This window comes from Homalodisca vitripennis, chromosome 1 (genome assembly GCF_021130785.1).
Source record: "Homalodisca vitripennis isolate AUS2020 chromosome 1, UT_GWSS_2.1, whole genome shotgun sequence".
Classification (NCBI taxonomy): domain Eukaryota; kingdom Metazoa; phylum Arthropoda; class Insecta; order Hemiptera; family Cicadellidae; genus Homalodisca; species Homalodisca vitripennis.
The window spans coordinates 112443923-112470736 of NC_060207.1; the positions used below are offsets into that span (position 1 = coordinate 112443923).

At 30.4% G+C, this 26814-nt stretch overlaps 1 protein-coding gene across 1 annotated transcript in view; it reads right to left on the reverse strand.

The window, feature by feature from the left end:
• Nucleotides 1-993: 993 nt before the first annotated feature.
• The window catches only part of LOC124369437 (coiled-coil domain-containing protein 130 homolog), a 38488-nt gene continuing 12667 nt past the window's right edge, over nt 994-26814 (reverse strand). The window contains exons 5-6 of the mRNA XM_046827445.1: nt 23210-23348; nt 994-1511 (exon numbers count right to left, since the gene is read on the reverse strand). Of these exons, the coding sequence (XP_046683401.1) occupies nt 1354-1511; nt 23210-23348 (297 nt within the window). The 3' untranslated portion in view covers nt 994-1353. The remainder of the gene's footprint in view (nt 1512-23209; nt 23349-26814) is intronic.

The following is a 26814-nucleotide window of genomic DNA, read 5'->3' on the forward strand; positions in this document are numbered from 1 at the left end:
TTCTATCTATCGGCAACATACTTAACTTCCATGTTTGTGCTCGCATTCACTTGTAATCTGATTTTACCACAAGATCGCAGTAGACACCTGGTAGAAGCCACCGACTCAAGGTTGCGTCGCGCGCGCGCATCGCTTTGTTGTCAGAAAATGCCGCCACATTATACTAGCCATTCCTTGTATACTGCATACTGTGGCCATATTTATCTTGTGAGAGTGACATATTTGTTGAGCAACCATCTAGTTTGTTACTGTTCTCCAAAAGGCAGACAATATTGATTGAGTCTGCCGTAGTGACGAAATAAGATATTTGATTTTGAAAAAGTACTGAAATATTGACTTGTAGAACATGTAGTCCTTTTTTATTAAGCTTTAAAATGTAAATAAACATTTTTTTTAAGATTTTAATTTTTTACTCCTTTTGGTATTTTTTTGGATTTCATCCATTACTCATTTTAGCCTATCAAAGGAAGACGTCATATGACGTCCATACTCCTTAAAGGGTTAAAATGGCCAGACACAATTTGAAACTACATTAAATTTAGATAAATATCAAAATTGACTCAAATTGACTCTTTTTGATAAAATCATAAGTGCTCCACTACACATTTGAAACTTCATGAAAATAATAGTTTGAAGCCATATAGAAACTCTCCATTTTCAGAAAGATTCGGGAGTGCCGATGGCCGAGCGGTCTAAGTCGTTGGACTTTGGGTCTGAGTTAGAGATAGTGCAGGTTCAAATCCTGTCTGTGACCGCTGCACTTTTTATCAGTACCATCGACCTTGTACTGTATCGACTCTCCCCCTTATTCTGTTTGATAAGATCCTCGCACAGGCCAGTGGCCCATGAGGACGGACAGAATAAGGCCTAAAAGGGGATCGGTCTCTCCTTAAAAAAAAAAAAAAAAAAAAAAAAAAAAAAAAAAAATTGTATTTTACAAATGAATGACAAACTTTTCTTAAAACAAAGGTGATATGGGATAAGAAAAAAGGATTACTTCATGAATAATTTAATAAATATAAATAATAAAAATATGTTTATAAAATATTATATACATGGTAACAAAATATAGCATTGTTTGTTTCCCTTTCTTATCATACTAAATATATTAAACAATCTTATCACATAGGATTAAAACTTATTTTCAAAGAAATATACAAACACATGCTTTACAACACATTGAATAAAAAGTAATTGGGCTGACTACAATGTGAGTATGATTTACCACTGAACAATCGTTTTGACATATCTCAAATATTTGTAGTAAAAATCCAAATTTATCCATCAAAGAGATAATGGATTAACATTTCTAAAAGGGATTTTGTTTTAAATGGGACACAGATTAAATAGGCTTTAGCTTAATTCTTCCTCTGAAGAGTTGTAATCTGCAACCAGGGATGTTGCTGCTGTGCTTGTCCTCGATATACCTAGAGCCGCTTTCGTCAGTGTCTTTGGTGTTGAAGGTAACATTGAGATCTTCTTACGTATTAACTTCTGATTCTCTGCGGCAGCTATAATAGAACAAAATAAATGATTTTTCCAATCTTTAATTATTAAATCGTTAACATTCATTATACAAAATTTGCATTGAAAAAACAATTAAAACGTGCAGTCTAATAAGATTATGATTTAGCTTAACAAAAAACACATATCCAATTAAAATTATTATTGTGAACATTAAAATTTAAAATCGTATTACTGGGTGAGTGTATTAATAATTTTGCTGATATTGTCCTGTTTTACGTATAACCTCATCCTCTGTAAAATTGATGCTAGTAATTAAATTAAATTAGCCATCAACACATTACATTGAGCATGTTTTATAATTAAACACTTTACACATTAATAATTATTTTACTGCAGCAATGAGTTATTTCATTTAAAGACGTGAGTTTGGTATTTTTGTTTACGATTTACAGGATTTGAATTATTCTATTAAAATACCTACAAGAATGCTGTTATTCAAACAAGAACTTCCATTTTCTTATTTTTTTGGTTCAGGAGTATTTTTTTGGTGACATAATGAATTGAGAAAATATATTATTGAGTTGAACTTTAAGATATCACGATCAGATTGTAACAGGTTGTTTTTGGACTGTGAATTGTAAATAATTTAGGAATCATTTTGGACAAAACACTTACTTGGGGGAATATATATATATATATATATATATATATATATATATATATATATATAAGTAGATATGAATGTGAGGGTTCTAGCTCACTTTTGGGACAGTCAGAAAATCAACGTAAAATACTGGTTTTAAAGGACAATAAACTAATCTGTAACTCACGAATGAAAAATTAACCGAATCTATAGCTGTTTTACTGTTCATTGTAGGCTTCTAATTTCTTAAGCTGTTTTAATGAAAAAATCCAGAAATCTTCGAAATCTTTATTCCACGAAGTTAATTGTAACACAGTCTTTATCTTTAATAGTCTTCTTTCCAGTAAACAACCAAGTGTAATTTTTTCATTTTTGTTCAATTCTTTAATCTTTTTTTTCATCCAAAACAGTCAAAAATCTGTTTGGGCAAGTGTACTTTACAATCTTCCAACTCGGCAATTATTGTAAACCCGAATTTATCTTTCATTTTCTCCAAATTCACAATTTTGTATTTCTTATTTTCTTCTAATTTCTATTAATTTCTTGTATTCTTTGAATGTTAAAATCACCAACCTTATTCAACTCTTGTAACAGTGCCATTTACATAGAAAAAAATTATTAATACTTCTACACTTTTAAGGTGAAAAATCAACACTATACTTCCAAAATACACAAAAAAACCGGGGTTTTGACCCTAAAAAACGTGTTTTTAGGGTCAAAACCACAGCTCTTAAGGTGCATATATACTAGAGTTTTTTTGAAAAATCCTGAAAATCTACTGAATTTCTCTAATTATTGCGAATTTTTAGCTTTAAAGTTGATAATGTGAACGATATTTCTCGAAAAAATCACTACAAAATTGAAATTTAAAAAAAATCTCTAAATGAAATTTTTTCTATATAAATAGAAGAATCAAAGGCTGTTTAACCATAAATTGTGCTGATTTGTATCAAATTTTAGTAAAAATCTGTACTTTTCAAAGTGTTAGTTTAAACAAATTTTTTCTTCTTTTAAATAGAAGAATCAAAGGCTGTTTCAACCATAAATTGTGCTGATTTTTATCAAATTTTGATAAAAATCCTTAGAAATCTACTGAATTATTGCTATTTTTCAGCTTAATAAAAAGATATTTTACTAAAAAGTAAAAACTTGGCAGATTCAAATTTTCCCTATTTAAATGGAGAGGAAAAAGATATCCTGCCCGTACTGCAAAAAAGATGTTTTCGAACATCATTTTACCCGACATTATAAGTCGAAAAAAATCATTTGAAGAACAAAGAAATTTATAATAAAGAACTAAATTATTTGAGGGCCTTGGGCTAAAGAGAATCAAATTGCCGATCACCAAAACATGTATAATATAGAAAAATTGCGTGAACTAAAGAAAAATTTTAAGGAAAGTAAAAAAGATCTCAATCTATTTAATGATGAAAAAATTCAATCAATCGCTGAGAAATTGTCCATTGAAACAAACGATAAAACTAAGTCTGAAATTATCGAAGAAATTGACAAAACTCTTAATGAGAAACCTGAAAATATCATTGATGTAGAAGTTTTATCCTCAATACATGGTCTATTTAAGCAATACATTTTAACAAATTTGAACGACAATTTCATGTCAATTTACAAATATCTTTCTATTTTGCGCCCAGAAATTAAAAGTTTAATCGAAAAAATTTTCAAGAAACTGTGAAAAATAGTAAAGGATATCTCTCTTTAGAATGCGAATACGAACGAACTTTAGTGAACGGTGAAACACAAACTTGTCCAATGTACTTTACTATAAAAGCAGACGAGATCTTTGATGTAAACGACTTTATTACTAAGCAATTTAATAAATTAACACATCGAGAACAGACAAATCATCCAAATAAGGGTTCTGGATGGACATTTAAAAAAGCTGCAAACAACTAGTTTTTGAGCCTAATAAACACGAAATAATGAACGCAGGATCATATATCGATTTGCCAAAGAAAATCAAAGATAAGAAAGCTTGTGTAAATATCAAAAATAAAGATGATTTCTGTTTTGTTTATTCTATCCGATGCGCTATTGAAAAACCTGAAAAAGAATGCTGACAGAGCAAAGCAATACGAGAAATTTGTAAATGACGAGATATTTTCAGGTTTCGAGTATCCAATGTCCTTAAAAGATATACAATTATTTGAAAAACGAAGCAGTAAAGCAAAGTATAATTATCCGAAAATGTCTGTAAATGTCTATAGTTTTGATGAAAAACTCAATATTGTTCCGTTACAAATTTCAGAAATAAATTTATGATGCCGAGTTAGAAATCGATTTATTGTATGTTAAACAAGATGAAAAATCTCATTATGTTTTGATAACAGGATTTAAACAAACTTGTATTTTCTCAGTTATCTAAGTGTAAAAATAAAAAATTTCTATGCAGAAGATGTTTAAGCCATTTCTACAAATCTGGAGATTTAACAGATCATTTAGAAATTTGCAAGCAACACGAAGTTTGTAAGCCAATTATGCCGTTTCCAGGTCAAACAACATCATTTACTAATTATCAAAAGAAATTTTCTCATCCTTACGTTATTTATATGGATTTTGAAAGCATATTAGAAAAATTCCGACATGCAAGAACAATCCACAAAGATCGATTACAACCAAGATTCAGAAGCACATTCCTTATGGTTTTACTCTATATTTAGTGTCAAATGTGACAAATCGCATGTACAAACCTATATGTTATAGAGCAAAAAATGAAGAAGATTTGCCAAATGTTCCTGCAAAATTGTTTGAAGAAACTTAATAAATTATCGAAATACATAGCTAAAAAGTATAATTCTAAGAATAAAATACCTATGAAATTGACCGAAGAAGAAGAATTAGCGTACCAAAATTCCAGTCTTTGTCATATTTGTGAATGTGAGGGTTTTGATAATCAAACAAGAAAAAAAGTACGAGATCATTGTCATTTAACAGGTAAATTTAGAGGTGCTGCTCATTTATCTTGTAACTTGAATCTCAAATTTCCTCAAAATATTCCCGTTTTCTGCCACAATATGTCAAATTACGATGCTCATTTGTACATAAAAGAATTGGCAAAACAGTATGGTAATGTTGATTTGATCGCAAACACCGATGAAAAATACATAAATTATTCAGTAAATTCAGGATATGGGTATGAGTTTGAAGATGATAAACCAAGAAAGTTCATCAAGTTTTCTTTTGTAGATACGTTCAGATTTATGGCATCGTCTATAGAAAAGTTAGCTAAAAAACCTCAAAAAAGATGATTTCAAACATACAAATCATTTTATACAAGATGGTCTGAACGCAATTCTAGATAGACAACCAAATGACGAAGAAGAAATCTTTAAAATTCTATCTGGAAAAGGAATATTTCCCTATGAATTTATCGACAGTATTGAAAAAACTTGATTACACAGAAGAATTGAGAATTCAAGATTTCTATTCACTTTTGACAGATAGAGCATATCTGAGAAAGATTTTCAACACTACTTAAATGTTTGGAACAAATTAAAAGATAAAAATCTTGGAAATTACTCTGATCTCTATAACATTCAAGATGTTCTATTGCTCGCTGATATCTTTGAAAATTTTAGGAATATTTGTTTGAATTGCTATAAACTTGATCCAGCACACTATCTAACAGCTCCCAGTCTTGCATGGGACGCTATGTTAAAATTAACGAAGATAGAATTACAGTTAATTAGTGATTATAATATGTATTTGATGATCGAAAAAAGGTATTCGCGGAGGCATTTCTCAATGTATTAAACGATATGTTAAAGCAAATAACAAATATTTGAAAGATTTTGATAAGACAATGCCCGAAAAACTATTTGTTGTACGTCGATGCAAACAACCTTTATGGGTATGGACTTATGCAAAATTTACCATATAACGAAATCAAGTGGATGGATCCTAAAACGTATACAACAGCAGAAATGGAAAGAAACAATTTTGGAACTCACTGGCGACGAAGATTATGGCTATATTCTTGAAGTCGATCTAGAATATCCAACAAATTTACACGAACATCACAAGGATTTACCTCTTGCTCCAGAACATTTTAAAAACAAACTTTGCACAACTCTACTGGATAAAACTGAATACGTTGTTCATTCGAGAAATTTGAAATTCTATCTGGAACAAGGTATGATTTTGAAACATGTGAATAGAGTTATTGCATTCGATCAGAAGCCTTTTATGAAAGATTACATTGATTTTAACACAAACATGAGAACCAAAGCTACAAGTGACTTTGAGAAGGACTTTTACAAGTTAATGAACAACTCAGTTTTTGGAAAATCTATGGAAAATGTGAGAAACAGATGTGATATTAGACTACGAAATGAAGAATTTTCAATGAAAACAGGCCAAGAAAACGAACTTCAAATGCTTTAACATCTTTGACGACAAACTGTATAGCGAGTCACATGTACAAACAAAAGGTTAAATTTAAACAAACCGATTTACATAGGATTTTCAGTTCTCGACCTCTCAAAATTGCTAATGTACGAGTTTTATTACAACAAATTAAAGAAGTTTGATCCAGATTTGAATCTGTGTTTACATGGATACAGACAGTTATTTTCTAGAATTGAAACGAGATCCTTTTTAAAATTATTAAAGAAAATATAGATGACTTTGATACAAAGTGATTATCCAAAAGATCATGAATGTTTCACTACTAAAAATAAGAAGGTAATAGGGAAATTCAAAGATGAGTTAAATAGCGAAGTTTTAGAAGAATTTTGTGGTTTAAGATCAAAGATGTACTCGTACAAATATCTAGATAAAAACCCAGTTAGGTTGTAAAGGAATTAAGAGAAGCGTTGTAAATAAAACAATAAAATATATCGAAAACTTGAAGAGATGTTTGTTCGAAGATAAAGAAGAATTTAGGGAGATGACTGTAATAAAAAGCTATAAACATGAATTGTATACCATCACTATAAACAAGTTAGCACTGAACGCTAAAGATGATAAGAGAATTGTCCTAGAAAATAAGATCGATACAGTAACCTTATGGCTATAAAAATGAAGCAAAATCTGATATATTAGATGAGTTAAATAAAACTTGGAAACTTTGACATGTAAAATGGAAGATGATTTGATTCACTGCCACAAATGCAAGAAAAAAACGAAAAATATAGATTCTAAAATCGTTCAAACTCAAAACGGATTGTATAGAATTGCTGCAAAATGTTCAAAATGTAAGACAAATAAGAGTAAATTTATAAAGAATCCAAATGAAAAACAAGTAAAGAAAGAATCTAAGAATAAGGAAGAAAATCGAGATTGAAGCTAGAGAAATTCATGCACCAGTACGGAAAAAAGTTTAAAAAGAGAAAAATTATAACTTTTAGGAATTGACGATTTATGGGCAGCAGATTTAGTAATAATGTCTAACTATTCAGATCAAAATGATGGATTTAAGTATATGTTAAATGTTATTGATACTTTCTCAAAATAGGCTTGGTCAAGAGCTATCAAAAGAAAAAACGGCAAGGATATTTCAAAAGCTTTCGAAGATATAGTAAAAGATGCCATAAGGATCAATCACAAACCTCCAAACCTACTTCATACAGATAAGGGTTTAGAGTTTAAAAATAAAGAATTTAATGATGTTTTGAGAAAATACGGACACTTCAAGATTTATCATACTGAAAACGAAGAGAAATCAAGTATTGTAGAGAGATAATAACAGAACTCAAAATGAGAGAATGAAAGTAATTTTTGAGATTAATAAAAACTTTAAATGGATCGATATTCTTCAAAAAAATCGTAAAACAATTATAACGATACAGTTCACAGCACAATCAAAATGAAGCCCAAAGTCGTAGATAAAGATGCAGAAAAGGAGTTATTAGAGACAGTTTTCAAGTTATGTTCCACCTGAAATTCACACGAAAACTAAATTTAAAGTCAATGATCATGTAAGAATTGTTAGTAAAAAACAAACATTTTCGAACAAATATAAGAACAATTGGTCAAGAGAAATCTTTGTGATTTATCAAATTAATAACACAGATCCTGTAACTTATAGTATAAAAAGATTTAAATAATGAAGAAATAACCGGAAAGTTTTTATGAATATGAATTTGAGAAAGTCAAAGATTTTTTCTATATAAATGGAGGCTCAAAAGAAATGTTCAAGGTGCAAAGAATTTTAAAGATTTTGAAAGCTTTTCATAAAAATAAGAATACCAAAGATGGATTATACTATTATTGTATGGATTGTCATAAAAAATATGCAAGAGAATTATACGATAAATTAGAAAAAATTAACGTTAGAAGAGAAAAAAATGTTGCGTTTGTAAAGAAAATTAAGGATATTTCCAAATTTTACGATTGGCATTATAGTAAAGATAACAAGAAGGCTTTTTGTAGAGATTGTGCTAGAAGAATTAAACGAGAAAGTCAAAAGAAACCGACTCTTTGCGAGTGTGGACGAATCATTCAATGGTTACCTTATCTTCAAAAACATTTACAAACAAAATATCATAATTCGAGAGTTTAATAAAATTTATTAACATTTTCATCGTGTAATTTAGATATTCTATAAATCAGTCGAGATTCTGCCATATTTGTAGTAAAAATGATTTCCGTTGTATAAAATATTCAAAGATTCTTCATTTGGTTATACAGATTGATAGAATTTGGTTCGTCATCATGAACAAAATCTCTAATTCAGGATAATTTATTTTTAGATGTTTTAATCGTTTTGGTATTTCTCTCTTTTGAGCTCTGATAACGTAATAAGGCCATTCCCACATGTGATTCTTCTTAATTAATACAAAAACATGGTGTTTTTTCTTAGCAAAATCTTTACATACCATATCTCTCTTCATTAATTCCATTCGCAATTCTTGATTCTCTATTTTCAAGGATTTCATTTGACCTGAAATTTGTAACTGTTTTATTTCATCTTTTAAACTGCTTATTTTCGTTTTTGAGTTTGTACTCACCCATATTTTCTAATGGAAGGTAATACTTCTTTCGTAACCCAATTTTTAACAATTTTCGCTTCTGGTTTATGCGATCTCAAAATTAAAGAATAAAGTCCAGATTCATTTTAACGAAAACAGTGTTATTTTGGAAGTTTTGAAGGTAAGCTATTTATAGCCCCCCTTATATTTAGATTAAAATAGAAGTTTTTATCATCTTCGTCAACGTTTATTCTGATCGTTTGCATAGTATTTTCATATTCTAGAATTTTTGCTACGTCTTTAGCCTTAAACCAGATCACATTGTTTTCGTCAACAATCGTAAAGATATGTTTGTTATTGAATTTTAGTTGATTATTGAGTAGGTCTACAACTGACTCATTTAGATAGAAAAGAAATTTAACTAGTAATTTTTATTTTGAGAATAAAGCCCAGATTCATTAATGAAAAACAGTGTTTTTTTTTTAAAGTTTGAAGGCGGGGGCGAATCACCCTACCTTCAGAATGTATGTTTTCGAAGCTTTTTTTTATATTTTTCTTTGACATGTTCTTTAATTTGCTTTCTTCGTATCTTTATATTCTAACACCTCTGCAACATCTTTCGCCTTAAACCAAAATTCATTATTTTCGTCAACAAATGTTAAAATTTCTCTTTATTATTGAATTTGAGTAGGATTCACAACTGACTCCATTTAGATAGAAAAAAAATTTAACTAGTAATTTTTTATTTCAGTATAAAGTCCAGATTCATTGATAAAAAACAGGGTCAGGATGAAGATTGTTAAGGGGCCATTCGAATAGCCCCTTGTTTTTTAAGTAAAAATATTGAATTTTGTCATCATCATCAACTCATTTTTATTCCTTTTTCAATCTTAAATATATTGTTGTTTTACTCTCATTATTTAATAGATTTCCTTCAGAGTCTTGAATAGTCCAGAACGATTTTTTGAATTTCTTTTAATATTTTTTCTAATTGGAATATAATCGATTTCAATTCGGTTTTTTCACTGATTTTTGATCCATAAGCAACATTTGGGAAAAAAGTGTACAAAATTTCAGATTCTTTGTGTAAATGTTCGGTATGATTTTCAAACTAGGTTCAACGAGATTGCAGTGCACTTCAATTACATCGACCACGGTCTAAATTTTGGCGTTTTATTTCCTAAATATATCTGATTTGGCTCAATAGTTTCTTGAACAAACCCTAACAAATCTACAATAATTGCTGAAAACATTATTCTTACTGGTGATTTTTATTTGAATTTTATTAGAGAGATAATTTTTTTGCATTTCAAAACTTGTTTTCGTCAAAGTTTAAAGATTTATCTGATTGTTTGAATGTTTTCAGATAATTTTTAAGGGAGATTTTTTATTTGATCGAAAGTATAATATCCTTTGTTTAAACCATAGTATTTTGTTATGTTCTTCTCACTAAATCCTATGCAATAAGGAGAACTTTCACTAATATTTATTACAAAATTGTCAGAATAAAAACCGCTTAAACCGATAAAATAATTTGATTCTTCCTCTAATGTATAGGATGTTCCAAGTTTAAAACTAATTTAGAGCTTTCTGAAGTCAACTTGAAACAGCTTCATTTTCGCAAGCGTTGCTTCAAGATGAAAATCTTCTATTAAATGGAGAAATTTTTAAAGCAAAAAGATCAGATAAAACTTCAAACGTTTGAAGAAAATAAGAAAGATCAACCAATCAGATCAGATTGTTAATTGTGGTTCAAGTGGATGTGGAAAAACAACTTTATTATTGAATTTTATCTACAATAGGTTGATTCCTTATTCCAATTTGTATGTTTTTAGTAAATCTTTAGAACAAGACGCCTATAAAAAATTACAAGAAAGATTTGAAATATTGAGAAAAACTTAAACAAAAAAATATCACATTTTTATAATGCTTCTGAGGACATAGTTCCGTTAAGCGAATGTAAACCCAATTCGTTAATCGTTTTTGATGATTGTATTTTGGAAAATCAGGACGTTATTAAGGAATATTTTCGTAATGTCTCGTCACAAAAAATTTCTCTTGTATCTATCTTTCTCAATGCTTTTCAAAGGTTGATAAACAAGTTATAAGAAATATAACCTGAATATGTTGTGTATTTTTAAGCAAGATGATCACTATTCGAGAAAGATTTATAACAATTATGTGGGATCTGATATGAGTTTTAACCACTTTAATGAATTATGTGATAAAATTTGGAAGGAAGAACTACGGATTTTTAACAATTAATCTACCTTTGAAGCCTAAAAATGGTAAATATTTTGAATAAATTTTCCAATATAAACGTGTGATTATTCTAGTTGTTTTCATGTTTTTACGTTCACGTTTACGTTTCGTGTTCTCGTTTTTACGTTCCACGTTCACGTTCACGTTTTACGGTCCACGTTTCGTGTTCTCGTTTCGTGTTCAAACGTTTTCCACGTTCACGTTTTACGTTCCGTGTTCACGTTTCCACTTTCCACGGTTTCAAAATTTTCCTAAATAAATGGCGAAAACGTAACTTCTGAAGAAGCGAAAAAACTTGATCAAATAGAAAAGAAATTAATCAAAGAATTTAAAGAACAGATTCGAATTGATGAAAAAGAACAAGAATTTATTCAAAAAATTAATCAACCTGTAACATCTGCAATTAAAAAATGTTGAGGGCAAAATTGAAAATGTTTTAAGCGATAATCAAAATTTAATGAATTTGGTTCCAGTTGTACGACAATTTGCTGATATTTTCGATACCAGAATCTGAGTTTGAATTGCCAAAATTAACCATCTTCAACACCATTTAGACACCTCGAATCATTGAAGACTCTACCATAGTTGAACCAATAAGTCCTGGAACAACGGATATAATAATTGGTGAAATTGGTATAAAAATTTCTTCCTAGAGCAAAGGATGATAAAATTTGGTTTGTATTGGGACAGAAAAAACTAAAAAGTTTTATGATTGGAAATTTGCTCCCGTGAATTATTAAGCTGATATCTGTTATTATAATGAAAAAAACAGCTACTTATCAGAAACTCAAGTTTATGGAGATTATTAACAGGCACTGATGTTCCAAAAGATTTTAATTTATATTCTCCAGAAAGAAGGATTTGTAAAAAGTATACAGAAATTTTACGTAGCGCCCAGTGAATCTGACTCAATTTACAAAAATAATGATCCATCAACTAAGAAACCAAAGTCAAGTAAAGGTAAAAAATATCTCATTTGATCTACCAATTTGGAAGAGACTAAACAAAGTCGAAACAACAATGATAAGCACACCTCCATCCTGAAAGATATATCGACGATTTGAACAAAACAATGTTTATTCATAAATTATATTTATGCTCAAGAAAAGGCTGGACAAACAACATTTTTTGAACGAAAAGAAGTGATGTCATGTTAAGGATAATCACAATTCATGGGCGTTACGAGCGTTGACTCGACTTTTACATACTCCTTCTTTCTGGAATTGATTTTTCAAAAATTGATTATATGAACTTAAACCTCAAATTATAAATTTAAACTTGATCTACTTATCAGTAGCTGAGGGGCCAGCAACTCGAAAAAAGGTAACAGATTACTGGTATAAACCTAGGATGAATTTAAGCAAGGCAATTACACTTGTTTATAAATTTGGTTTGTAATGGGACAGAAAAAAGAAAAAGTTTTATGATTGGAAATTTTGCCAAGTGTAAGAGCATAATGATATTTATTATTAAGAAAAAACATATAAGGAATCAAGGTTTATGGAGATTATTAACAGGCAACTGATGTTCCAAAAGATAATTTATATTTGAAGAAGATTTGAAAAAGTATACAGAAAATTTTATGGGAATCTGACTCAATTTTAACATATAAATGGAATGATCCATGTTAAATTTCAGAAAAAATCAGTAAAGAAAAAAAAAAAATCCGCTTTTTAAGAAGAAAAAATATCTCTTAAAATTTGATCAACTAAAAAAAGAATCGAAGGATCAGGTGTAAGAAAATACAATGATAAATAGATTGAATACAATATATCGAACGATTTGACAAACTCGATGGAATTATAAATTATATTTATATCAAGGAAAGGCTGGAATACAACAATTTTTTTGAACGAAAAGAAAGCGATTGAAAGGATTTTTATTTCGAACAAAACTTCCATGAAATGATTAAAAACCTGTTGGTTAAATATGTTAAAACGTAAAGTTTTGCTCCAATCGTTCATCTAAAAAGGATGTGGACTTTTGAATGATTTTATCAACAATTTACCTTTTGAATTAAAGAGTTACCAACTTACAGGTATCTGGATTAGGCCTGGCAAAAAACTTGAATTACGTGAAATCAAACATCGAAAAAAAAAACCCTTAACATTCGGAGGAAAAAAAAAAAAACATTAAACATTTTAAGGAAAAGACTACCAAAAAGTTAGGGAGAAATTTACTGGAATTGTGAATTAGATCAAGCTGCTATGGAACGCGATATTTGTTATTATGCAAAAATGAGACACAAAATTGACATATCGTATGGATAAAGTTTTGAGGACAAACCCACCTATAGAATTGATTAGATATTTTTATCAAAATCAAGCTGCTAGTTCTCAGATGTGAAAGATTTGTTGCGCTTCCAACAGCTGGAGCAATGTGTTTTTGTGTTGAATGAACTGAGTAATGGTAAAGATTTTAAAGAAGTTGTTAACAAATTATTGCTTAACTATATAAATGGACGGTGAATGTTGAAATTTCACAAAAATCAAAAGTAAAAAATAAAATCCGCTTTTAGAAGAAAATAGTTTAGATATTCAATTTAAAATAGATCAACTAAAAAATGGTGAAGATTAAGATATAATTAACAAAACCTTCCAGACAATACAATTGAAACTCGAAAAACATAAGAAAAAACAATAAAGGAACCAGAATAGAATTTTCTTATAATCAGTTGAAAAATCAAAAAATTGGACTTTGAAGAAGATTTATTAGATTTTGGAGAAAATTATTTACCAGTTGTTAAAAATGTTGTTCCTTATGTTCGAAAAAGCTGCTCATCGTTTTAAAAAGGGATGTGATTCCTATTGTTCGAAAAACATTATGTTAAAATTGGTTAGATAAAACATTGGAAGATGTTACAGGATCTTGGATTAGATGAAAAAACTTTGATTACGTGTTAACATCGGAAAAAAAATTTAAAACCTCTAAACATTCGGATTGGAGAAAGAAATCTGCAAAAAAATTTAAACATTTTAGAGGAATTTTTTATGCGCGATACATTACCTGAAAAAGTTAAAGAAATTTGAATGTGGAATTGTGAATTTAGACTCGATTAATGGGAATGGAACGCATTGGATTTTTTAAATGAACTAAAAAAAGATAAAGAATGCAATGTTATTTTGATTCGTATGGAAGAATTGAAGGACAAACCACCTATAGAATGTTGGTGAAATTAATGAAAAAAAATTAAAGCGTCCTTTTGATAAGTTTAGTTTAGATTCAAGACTACGAAAGATCCCCCAATTGTGGTCATTTATGTGTTTGTGTTGAATGAACGAGTAATGGTAAGATTTTTTAAGAAAGTTAACAAATTATTGCTTAATAAATATGGATCACAAAATATTGACGTATTTGGAAAAAAATTAATCAAAATGTAGATATATCTTTGAATTTTGATAGTTTGTAGTTTGATGCATGATAGAAAAATTTCATTACAAAACCTTCCAGATTCATATATGTTTGCTGTGAGATTGAAGATTTTTAAAGGCAAGAATATGATAACAAACTTGCAAATTTCATGAGTTCAAATGAAGTTGCTGATAAAAATAAAAACATTAAAAAGAAGTTGATGATGGTGTAAAAAAATTATTACCAATTTAATGTCTCATATCGAAAAGAGCAATTGATAAAATTACTTGAAGCGATCAAAGTTGAAAAGAAATTAGTTTGGCTAATAAAAAAAAGAATTGTCGGTGTTCGACCTGGTATTACAAACATGATGTTGTTGTTAAAGAACAAATTTTAAAACCTCTAAAATTATCAGAAAAACATCGATATTGTTGATTTACATGATCCGAAGAAAAAATGCCTTAGATTTTAAAGGAAAAAAGAATTAGCGGTGTTAGTAAAGGAATTAATCCATTTGTGTTGTTGTAATATCAAACTTTAGAAGATCCTATCAAAATGTTCATTTAATGAAACTAAAACAAAATTATGAGAATCATAAACAGATCATATGTTAAAGATTTTACACAGAAGTCTATGACAAGTTAGAAGCCAGAAATAGAAGATCATAGACGATGGATGAAATTAATGAAAAAACTTACTAAATTTAAAGAGTCTTTTGATAAGTTAGTGTTAGATGCTACGAAAACTTTTGAGAATATTGCATAAATTTGGTTGAATACAATGATTCTTATGCAGTCAAATTTCAAAAATTACAAGAATATAACTTAATAATATGGAGGAAAAGATCTTACTGAAAAATAAGGTATTCGTGTAGGGTTTTATGCTCATGAATGTTTAAATTTCCTTATATAAATGGCGCGCTCATATACTGTGTGAGGTGTAAGGCAAAAACTGAACACATGATATAAAAATACTATGCAAACATTAACGGAGTTTTTCGGGGAAAAATTTGAAATGAACTCAAAACAAAGAGTCAATTTATAAAAAACTTGATTTTGAAAATTTTTCATTAAATAGAGATGGCGGGGACATTACAGTGCTTTCGATCTTTTTATTCATGCAACACGAAAGAGATTTGAAAAAAGAACATTGGGATGGACATTTCTCAAAAATATGATTATCCGAAGATATGATGAGATTATACCTAAACAAATTGAATTTTCTAAGATTGCTAAATAAGAAAACACAATCAAAGTTCATTTCAATGAAAATATACATTAATCAATTAAAAGAACATATGTCTGTTCTTTGTTCTATTCAACACTTGAGTATTTTCAAAAGTTTTTGGATGAAAATAAAGATTTAAATTTGGAACAATTTGAAGATTGCGGTTTACTATCCTGTGCAGATTTTATTGAAAATACTGTGGCCGAAATTGCAAAATTTAAGAAGAGAATCCCGAATATGACGAAGTAGATCATTAAGAAATGCAACTAAAATGTTATATGCTTTTCTTATAAAAACGTACATTAGATGGAAAAAATGATATCTTTCTTATACATGATGTTTAATTTTTCTTATTAAATGGCGGACACAGAAAATATGCTAGTGATATTGAAAGGGCGGTGTTTAAAAATTTCTATCCAATTAGTAAACAACATTTGATGAACGAATAAAAGAACTGAGTTTAATATTGTTTTGGAGATACTTTTGCTCGTCTAACTTCCAGTTTTATATTTCCTGGAACAACAAAACAAGATGGTCAAGCATATCTTGGAAATTGATAATGTTTAGATTAATCGATAATTTTATTACCAAGTTCGTTATCATAGGTTTTCTAAGATGAAGTAAGAAAACCAATAAATTGATAGAAGAAGTCGAAAAACTGTGGCCAAGTTTATAGCACAATTAAAGGAACTATTTGTATCCAAAAGTGAATGTATTTTCAAAAACTGTTTTGAATCAATTTTAAATTTGGACAATTTGAAGCGGTCCGGTTTTTTAGCACATTTCGGCTGTAGGATTTTTTTGAAAATGTTAATCAAGATCTTTAAGGAGGAAGTTTACTACAAAAAGCAGAAGACGATGATTGTATTACACCACCTGGAAAATGTTATGCTGTTGATGGCAAAAATTAGACCCATTTCATTAGAGTTCCGATGATTGATTACAAACAAAGAGTTTGAAAATTTCAGTTGATTGATGAAATTATAAAATCTCAAAACATCACGTTTAATTATCTAGATTGGCAATGTTTGAGCAAAAAGGTTATTTCCGGAACAACTTATTCTTCGATATATATTTATAGAAAATTTTTCAAGTTCGTTATCATAGGTTTTCAAACAGAATAGACAGAATAATCAATGAAATCCTTCAAAGGTTGGAGTAAAATTGAACGGTTCTTATTATCCAGATGAATTACAAAAATTTAAACATTTCCGGAGGTCTTTTCAGAATCATGTATCAGATGTATCAAATTTTAAGAAAGTTTTACTACAAAAAAATGGAAATGTATTACAACCCCAAAGAATTTATAGCAAATAGACCCATTTATGTCATTGATACAACAAAGATTTGACAAATATTTCTAGTTCAAAGAACGATATTTTATCAATATTTTCAAAATGCTGATTACAAACGCGATTTGTTATGGTTGTGGTTTCTGAGAAATTTTTATCATATCGTGATTAAGAACGATATTAGAGAAATCTAGTAAAATTTTGATTTCTTGATTTTTTTAATAAAACAGCTTAGAAAAGTAGAAGCAGCTAAAGATTGTTTAACATTCGTGTTCAATGATTTGTTTAGTGTTCAATGAACAGTATTTTACATTGATTTTCTGACTGTCCCAAAAGTGAGCTAGAACCCTCACATTCATATCTACTTATATATATATATATATATATATATATATATATATATTACAGAGGTATAGTGTCAAATTAAACTTTCAATAAGAACGTTTTACTTTTTGAGAAATATTTATGATGTAAAGTTAATGAGTAGTTTATACTATTCATTGATTCAGCCCAGTTTACAAAATGGAGTTAACTGGAAGTGCTCACAAGTTTATAGCAAAACTGAGAATAACTATGAATTACTTTATAAGATTGATTATAAGACACATATAGCTTCTCCATCCCACTCTATTGTCAATTTAAAATATTACCGATTGAGCATTTAATCATTTATAAGAATTTTAAGGTTGTTGTATTGTAAAAGTGGAAACAGAGGTAGGTAATTGTAATCTACTAGTACGAGATAGGACCAGACATTCTGAACAGAGACTCTTTCAATGCCGTAAAGTAAATTAATTATTTTTTAGACAATCTTTATAATATTTAGTCCCTAATTATTTCAATAATTTGTAACAACAAATAAAATCATATAATATTAGTGCAGGGTCATTAGTTTTTTCACTACAAGTTTAGTGTTGATTGGATGATGGATATATTAGTTGAAATGTACAATGGCATGAAATACATTATTTCCAAAAGCTGTTTTTACTCCCTTCGATCACAGTTGCCAGCTGTTGAGTGTAAATGTGAAGTCGCACACTGCAGTAAATGCGACATGAAACATTTTTACAAAAAGCTTTTGATACAATGTGCTTTAACCCATTCACCTACTTCGACGGAGCCATTCCGCCGCTTCCGCCGCGGGCCCCGCCATACTTCGACGGAGCGCTTCCGCGGCAGTAATAGTTCACTTTAAACTGGACAGATAGCTGCACTAATCAAACTATGTTTCGTTTCTATGGTTACTTGTTTGTTTAGAACAATATTTTTTTCATTAGTTGGCTAAACTGATGTAAACAAAGAATAACAGATGGATTTACTCCATATGATACCTGTTGTTGTTAGTGTCCGTAAACATGGCTGGTAATAGGTTATGTGACAGTGAAATAAATCGTTTTATGAACGATTCTAATAATTGTAGTGAAGAATTCAGTACCGGAAGTGATCAATCAGATGTGAAATGGGATCGTGTGACACGGGAACAGTTTGAAAACTCCGATATTTTCGATTCAGAAGAGGAATTACCAACTCCTGACATCGGACCGGCAACTGACTTCGTAGGCCTTGTCAATGCAGATCAATTCTTATGAATATAAATATAAATATGGTATGGTATATAATATAAAAACGATCTAATTGTGTGTAAATATACTATGAAATATACAAAACTCTTTTGGTGTGTGACTTCTAAGGACAAATAAGGTAGGCTACACAATAATAATTCCATTTCAGGTTTTCATTTTGGGAACAAAATATTGGTGGTGGGCAAAATAAAATTGTATTTAAAAATATATTTATGTTATTACCGGTATGCTATAGGTTATATCTCATAATAGGTACCTTAATTTTTTTTTTTTTTTTTTTTTTTTTTTTTTTTTTTTTTTTTTTTTTTTTTTTTTTTATATATGCAGGGAGTTTTAAATGGTAGGTAAGCTCAAGAAAAACACTGCTACAAAATTTTTTTTGAAAACAATGATTTACTAGGATTTATTAGAAAGTTACAGCTAAATATCTGCACACCTAAATAATAGGCAAAAATAATGGAATTCCTTGGCCCAACTGTGTGCTAAAATATTAGTAGGTGAATGGGTTAAACAACTTTAAATGTAGTTGACACACACTGCACCAAACAAAAACACAATGTGACGATTAAATGTCTTTGAATGTTTTTCTCTTGTCTGACAACAGTACTGAAAGTTTCATCTTCCATCAATTCGTATCATATTACTTGCTGTGCACATGTGCCGTAAGTCACATGACCCTAGTCACTCACAAATTATACAAATGTGTATTGTTGCATAATGAAAGAATCGCCGAACATGTTCATCCACTGTTCTGGATAAGTCTTTTAGTTTTAATATCAAAGCAATCCCCCAATTTGTATCACATCTCTAACAGAGCATCATAACGTTAGTGTCTTAAATAAAATTTGGAATGATTGGCAATGAATAGAATGTGTGTAAAGTAATCATTGGTTTTTTACTAAATACAGACACCCTGTTTATACAAAATAGAGTGTCTAGCAAAGTGACTTGAAGAAATTCCCTGACTTTTCCATACAAAAATATGTCCATGTCCTATTGGCAATAAAATCAAAAGTTTATTAAAAGTTAGTTTTATTTATAAACAATATGAGTGTCAAAATGTGGTCCCAAATACTGATCGAAATACAATAGTAAGTTTAAAAAGCTTTTAAAAATGTAATATTTACATGGATAAAGTAGATCAGTTAACATTAAAATAATAATAGACTTGTATGTGCAGTATATTGGGGTGTTCGGAATTTACAACCCAACCCCAGGAAGTTCTAGAAGATGTACAAAACTTGTCTTGCATCTTCTGAATACTCAAATGTAATATACAAATTTTACTATTAAAGACAGGTGTCTACAGCTGAGGAGTAACTTTTGGAGCAACTTGGATTGGAGACACTTTTTCAGTGACCTTTGAAGCAAAAAATCTGTGATCTTATTTGACAACTAATACATAATATAATGTACAAAAATAAACATCTTCACAACGCAATATTTTAGGGCATATATTGCTAATTAAACTGGGATAGATTAAAGAAACCCTTTTTATAACAATAAATTTACATTATTGTATGTTTGTGTATGTGTATTCACGTACTTGTGTCTGTGTATTCACGTACTTGTGTCTGTGTATTCACGTGGTTATGTCTGTATATTCACGTGCTTGTGTCTGTGTATTCACTTGCTTGTGTCTGTGTATATAAATGTTCAGCAGCCCAAGCAATTTTATTACTTAGCATTTAATTACTTTAAAAAATCAAGATAATTTTGGCTGGCAAAATTAAGACAGATAATGAATTGAAAGCAAAATATTGTTAATAAAAACATTATAACTGGTTAATTTGGTAAACTACCTACTCTTTTTTATGCACAAAGTATGTTTTAGTGATTGGTATATTTGCTGATCCGCTACAGTCCGCGAATATACGCAGCAGACTCGTGGTAAATGCGTGTCATAAATACAGAACTGAACAATGTTAAACTTTTATAAAATTCTGAAGATAAATACAACATAAAATAAATATATGCAAAAAAGCTACACCGAAAAAACTAAATAAGTTTTAATTTTTTTTTAAATATAGCTACTTAGCATTTCTCTTAACCAACTGCCTTGGGATTGGAGGCCCCCCTGGAAACGATTTGGCCAGATAAACCAATATTTTTTTTTTAACTCATTATATTACAGTTTCCTGAACACTAAGTTTATACATGGATGAGTTGATAATTGAAAAAATTATTTTATTTCATTTTTAAGATGTATAGATCTTTGATTAATAAAAATATATATGTATATATCTTTTTAATGAGTTCCGTATTGATCATAATAACACTTTGGAAAAACACAGATAACATAAAACTGTACTTGTAAAAAGAGGCAATCGTCAACAAAACACAAAAAGAACTAAAACACATAAGCTAAAAGATAATTTTAAACTATACAGAAAAAAGCCAAAGCATTCACTTTGCAACATATCCTTATGAGTTTAGTTGAAACATCACTGTCTGTTTATAAATATATTCCAAGCAAAGACAAAACTGAATCAGTGTCGTAAATTTGATTACCATTCAGTTTTCAGTGATATATTTTCTAAAACAGTAATGGAAAATTAAAAATACTGAACTGGCAATATGTGGGCAGCTGGTACGGAGCACAAAAATACACACCATCACAATATTGCCGGCTTGTCCTAACATATTTTTTAACATACTGAAAACATATTGGTTAATTGCTGGTTGTCATGATTTGTTTTACATCCAAATACAAAACCTATTTGGAAACAGTATGGAAGAATAAGTTTGGAGTCTCATTACGGGGCATGGTCACCTGAGGAAGCATCTTCACAGAATCGGCATCCTTCAGGAGGATCCGCTCTGTGGAAGGTGTAATGAGCAGAAGGAGGCTGCTGAGCATCTGCTCTTTGATTGCCCTGCAATAGCAAGAGAGCGGTATGCCATCTTTGGTAGTTTGGACAGGGATGGTGAATTTTCCCAGGAGGACTTGATAGGTTGTATTCGGCGGTTTGTTGAACTGCTGAAGTTGTAGACTGGTGGACCTCATGGTGTGTTTCCGGGGTGCGCAAAAAGCCCTTGAGACTTAAGTGCATGGCAGTACGCCCCCCCAAGGGGGAAAAAAAAGTTTGGAGTGAACTGTTTAACCCTTCGAACGCTGATATAAATTTAGTATTTTTTTTAGATTACGCTCATTTAAGGTGAAAAAATGAAAATGAAAATTCCTTGAAGCTATTTTTTTTATTCATTCCTAATGACTAATAACACACAACAAAAAATAAATTTTACAATAATGTAATACTTGCATTAAAATAATCACATTTTTTTCATAATAATAGAATATTTGAATAAAAATCAAATTCAGGTTACAGAGTAATCAAATAGGCCTACATGTGATGAAAAATATTAAAACTTTGTACAAGGATAAGAAAACAAATAAAGTGTAATATGCTGATCTTGATTAGTTTATAAGTTCATAATAAGCACTAGAAAACGTAGCATTCAAACCTTTAGCAACAAAATCGTCATAATCAGAATCGTCTGGGTGATGAGCCTTAATTAGACAACAGAAAAGAAACAATAAAAACTTGATTATAACACCTAAAACATGGTAACAATAACTTTTTACAACTGTTTGTATAAGGAATGACAACGCAAGAATACTTCCCAAAGGCACAATGCGTGCTCCACTGACAGTTAGTAATGGCGGATAGTATCGTCATCGGCGTACAGACGGGTGTGGGAGAACAGCTGCCGGCAACAAAACAATTTATTGTTAACCTACTGCGGCCAGCTGACAGCTGCAACTGGATTATTTGGTCAAGCCAGTACATTACTTAGTATTGTGGCTTATATATTGAGCTTATAAATTTCAAAAACGGTAATAAAATATATTTTTATCGATCGGCGGATTATTTCGTATTCGGCATGCTAAGGGTTATTAAAACAATACATAATTGTGATGGGAGATGAAAACAAGATCTATTCAGCTTTTATTAAACAGGTACCTAACTAATACAGGAGCCGAGGGCCTATATATATTGCACAAGTACAGCCTAGATTGTTCTAAAATAGGTAATTTTTCTCACAAAGAACTGATCTTAAGTTACACTAGTTTCGGTTGGGATCAAAATGGGATGGTATTGATTGGGTTAAAAATATCAAACAACGTTTTATTCTCAGATCATACTTTTTTCGGCTCGACACATTTATAAACAACCGTCAGACATATAAGTTAAAACACCATCAGCTAGTCATAGCAAGACCAACTATTGGCTAATAGTGCTGTAACTATTATTATTTTTAATGTTTGATAGTTGGTTTTTAAGTGTATCAAGCTTGAAAAATATGATCTGAGAAGAAAATTTGTTTGATTTATTTACCTCTTTTGAGTTAAAAAAAAATAGTTTACATTTTATGTGGTTTAAGATAGTCTCTAATTCTTAATGGATTGTCATTTAGGCGATAAATTATTTGCATAAATCTCAGCAAACTCACTTTTTGTAGGTTTCATATTGAGCAGAGATGCCAGCTTGATGTCATCCTCGTGTTCTGGTACCAAGGCTATCTCTAATCCTGTCTTCTTCAACAGGGCATTGTCAATCCTCTCCTTGGCCTTCATCTCCTTCTTCTTTACCTGCAGTGTATATAAGTTGAGTTAAACACACAACCACATTAGAAATCTCAATAAAAATATTTTTGCATTCAAAATAAGCATGTGTAAATTTAAATCAAATAATGAATATCAAATCTGATATGAATAGTACTATGCTTTTATTGAACAAATAGTTTTTTTAATACGAATTTGTATTAATCTATAAGTCTGTACCAGGCAAAACTGCTGAAATATTGTCTATCACCTGATGACAGTTGTTAAGGAAAACAAATTAGAAGAGAAAGTTGTAGGATTTTGTGGTGACAACTGGAATACAAACTTTGGTGGAGTAAAGAGAAGGGGGAAAAAACAATGCATTTGCTGTTATAAAGAACGAACTTGGAAGATCCATAAATGGTATTATTTGCCGCGCTCATATCATCTACAACACTGACCAGACTGTTGTAGATGTGCTTCCCATTGATATACAGGCCCTTGTTGTGAGAATATACAAGTATTTTCACATTTATAAGGGTTACTCAAATCAAAGAATTCTGCGAATTTGCAGGTATTGGATGTCTTATGGAGAAAAGAAATCCAGTGCTACTGATGTTGTACATGCATTACAAGAGTTGAAGGAAAATTTTCAAGAGAGAAAGGAGTCTAACTTTTTTCCCATATGGCGCAAAAATAGTCCTCAAAACACTCATGGAAAAAAGCAATGCTGACTGCAGCCTAATTACCAGTGATTTTAACGAATTTTACAGTAGGTATATCTCTTACATTACATTTTGGAAAGATAGTTTTGGGGAAGCACGAGATTTCATCTGGGTCAATGAAAACAGAGTTTCATGGGAAAACATTGATAGAATTGCAGAAGTAATTAATAAAATACCGGAAAACTCAAGGTAAACATCAATGAACTTTTTGACAAAGTTGTTCTTGCCAAGAAATTTTGAGCCTCAAAAGTAGAAGTATGGAAAAAAGAAGACAAGAAGTAACCAAGTGAAGAAAAATGGATGGAACAGAATATTTCGGTACCGGATCTTGGGCTTATAATGGAATATATCTATTGTCTTGCTGGAACATCAGCTCCAGTTGAGAAAATCTTCTCCATTATGAATATTTCCTGAAGTGATGATTGAGGATTAATGCATGAATCCACAGTACAGAATTTAATATTATGCAAAGTTAACTTTGAAGTTAGCTGCACTGAATGTTATGAAAAAATAAAACAACAAAGACTTATTGTAAAAGATTTACTGTGAAAATATGAATGGTATAAAACATAAGGCTTGCTTTTAAATTATACAGCTGTCAATGTTTTTAAAGAATAGGCTGAAATATTTATCAAGAATTACGATTATAGTAATATTTTTTTGAGCTTTTAATGTTTAATGGTTTGAATTTATTTAATGAAAGCTCTGTAAAAATATAATCCAAACTGTATTTTTAGTGTTATAAGTTATAATCACTTTTTTATACTATTTAGAAATTAAATGAAATTCATAAAATTATACTACAAGTTTTTTAATTTGACTTAATCTTTATCCTCCCCCTCCCCACCCATTTTGTATAGTGGTGTACCGGTTGGCTGGTGAAAAAATATGGCAACCCTAAATAAATATATATATATATAATGTTAATAAATGTGTTATAAATACGAAAAATAATATTGTTTTCACACATCATATTGTCTTACATTGACACACTTAAAACTGACCATCCGAAACATGAATAATAATTATATCATCATCAGATAACCACCATTTAGTCGTTCAGCAAAATGTTTCTATTTTATTAGCTGACACTGTTTTAACATCTATTTACATGCCTGATAGTATGGCATAGATTAGATTTTTGAACGCAAAGAATGTGAAACCAGCTAAAATTTATCGTCAAATTGTAACGAGGGTAGACTATTTAGCTTTCATTGTTTCACCTATTTCCAATAGTGGTGAAACACCACGTGGTAATTCCGACACCAATCCTAATTATATTTCCCCAAAGGCCCGGATCGATGATTATTTTGGGACACTTGTCTAGCCAGCTTTGATTAATATTTCCCGTTCCCCACAATCCCCCATCTAACCTGCTTAGCCCACCATAATTTATAGGAACCAAAAGTAGAACCAAATTATATACCAGGAAGTCCGTTCTGGCTCAAACCCGTTCACCGATAAATGGCTCGATGCTCGGTCAAAGGTCGGCTGACTACATCCTACACACTGACCGACCCGATCACAGTGGCGGTTACATACCACAAAATTAAAGACATTCCTGGTCAAGATGCAATAAATAAGTGATGGAATGGTGAGAAAGTGGGTTAGATTTTCACTGAAGTTCGAACAAATGTCAACAATGAGGTTTGGAGTGGTCGTTCTTTAGTTGTCAACGATGATCTGGTAAAGAAAGTTGATGAAAAAATCCATGAAGACGGTGAAAAATGGTTCACAATGACGGCGATTTAAAATGAATTTCTGCAAATTTCACGAACTGTTAAATACGAGATTGTTAAAACCACTTAGGTTATAACAAAGTGCATTCTTGTTAAGTTCCCAAAATGCTCACTGTGTTCACAAAACTAAATGACTTGGCATTGCTTTGACATTTCTCACATGGTACAGTGAAGAGGAAGAGGACTTTTTAAACCAAATTGTGACGGTTGGTGAAACTTGGGTTCGTTATGTTACACCAAATCCAAACAAAAATCAATGGAGTGGAGGCACACTACATCTCAGAAAAAAACAAAGTTCCAAACAACAGTGTCAGCACAAAAAAACCATGTGCACTAGCACTATGTTCTGGGATGGGAAAGGAGTTTTGCTTACTGAATTTCTTCCTGGAAGTAAAAAGATTAATGCTGCACAAGATTATAAGACTTTAATAAACGACGGTGTGCAAATTCAAAACAGAAAGGAAAGCTAAGTGAAGGAATTGTGTAGCTTCATGACAATGCTTGGTTCCATACTGCTGGTGACACCCAAACATTGATTTGACAGTTTCGTTGGGAGCAGTTTTATCACTCATTGTACAGCCTGCATTTGGCGCCATCAAATTACCAGGTGACCCCGCACATGAAGCACAAGCTCTGCGGCAAGCGCTTTGGATCTGAAGATGCTGTGAAAGATACTGGTCTTGGGTCTCTTTTATTTTGTTGTTGATGTTTAAAGTTAGAAATATGTACAGAGAATCCCCACGTATTAGTGTTTCTAAGTACAAACACAGAGAGAACATTTTTATTTAAAATACTGTAGCATTGTAGATTAACGATTATATAACTCACTCGCCTTTGGCTCACTGGAGGTAATTCGTTCGGGTGTTGGCCAAATTCCGCAATAAATCTGAATTTGTCGTTAGTTGAAATCAGAGTGTTGGTTTTCAAGGTTGCTCAATTGGAGGGTTGAGTTGAACAGAATCATGTACTAGAGATGATTCAACTTATTTATTTGTAACAGACGTACTTAGTTTAATGGAATATTAATAAACAACTGAAGCTTATTGCTCT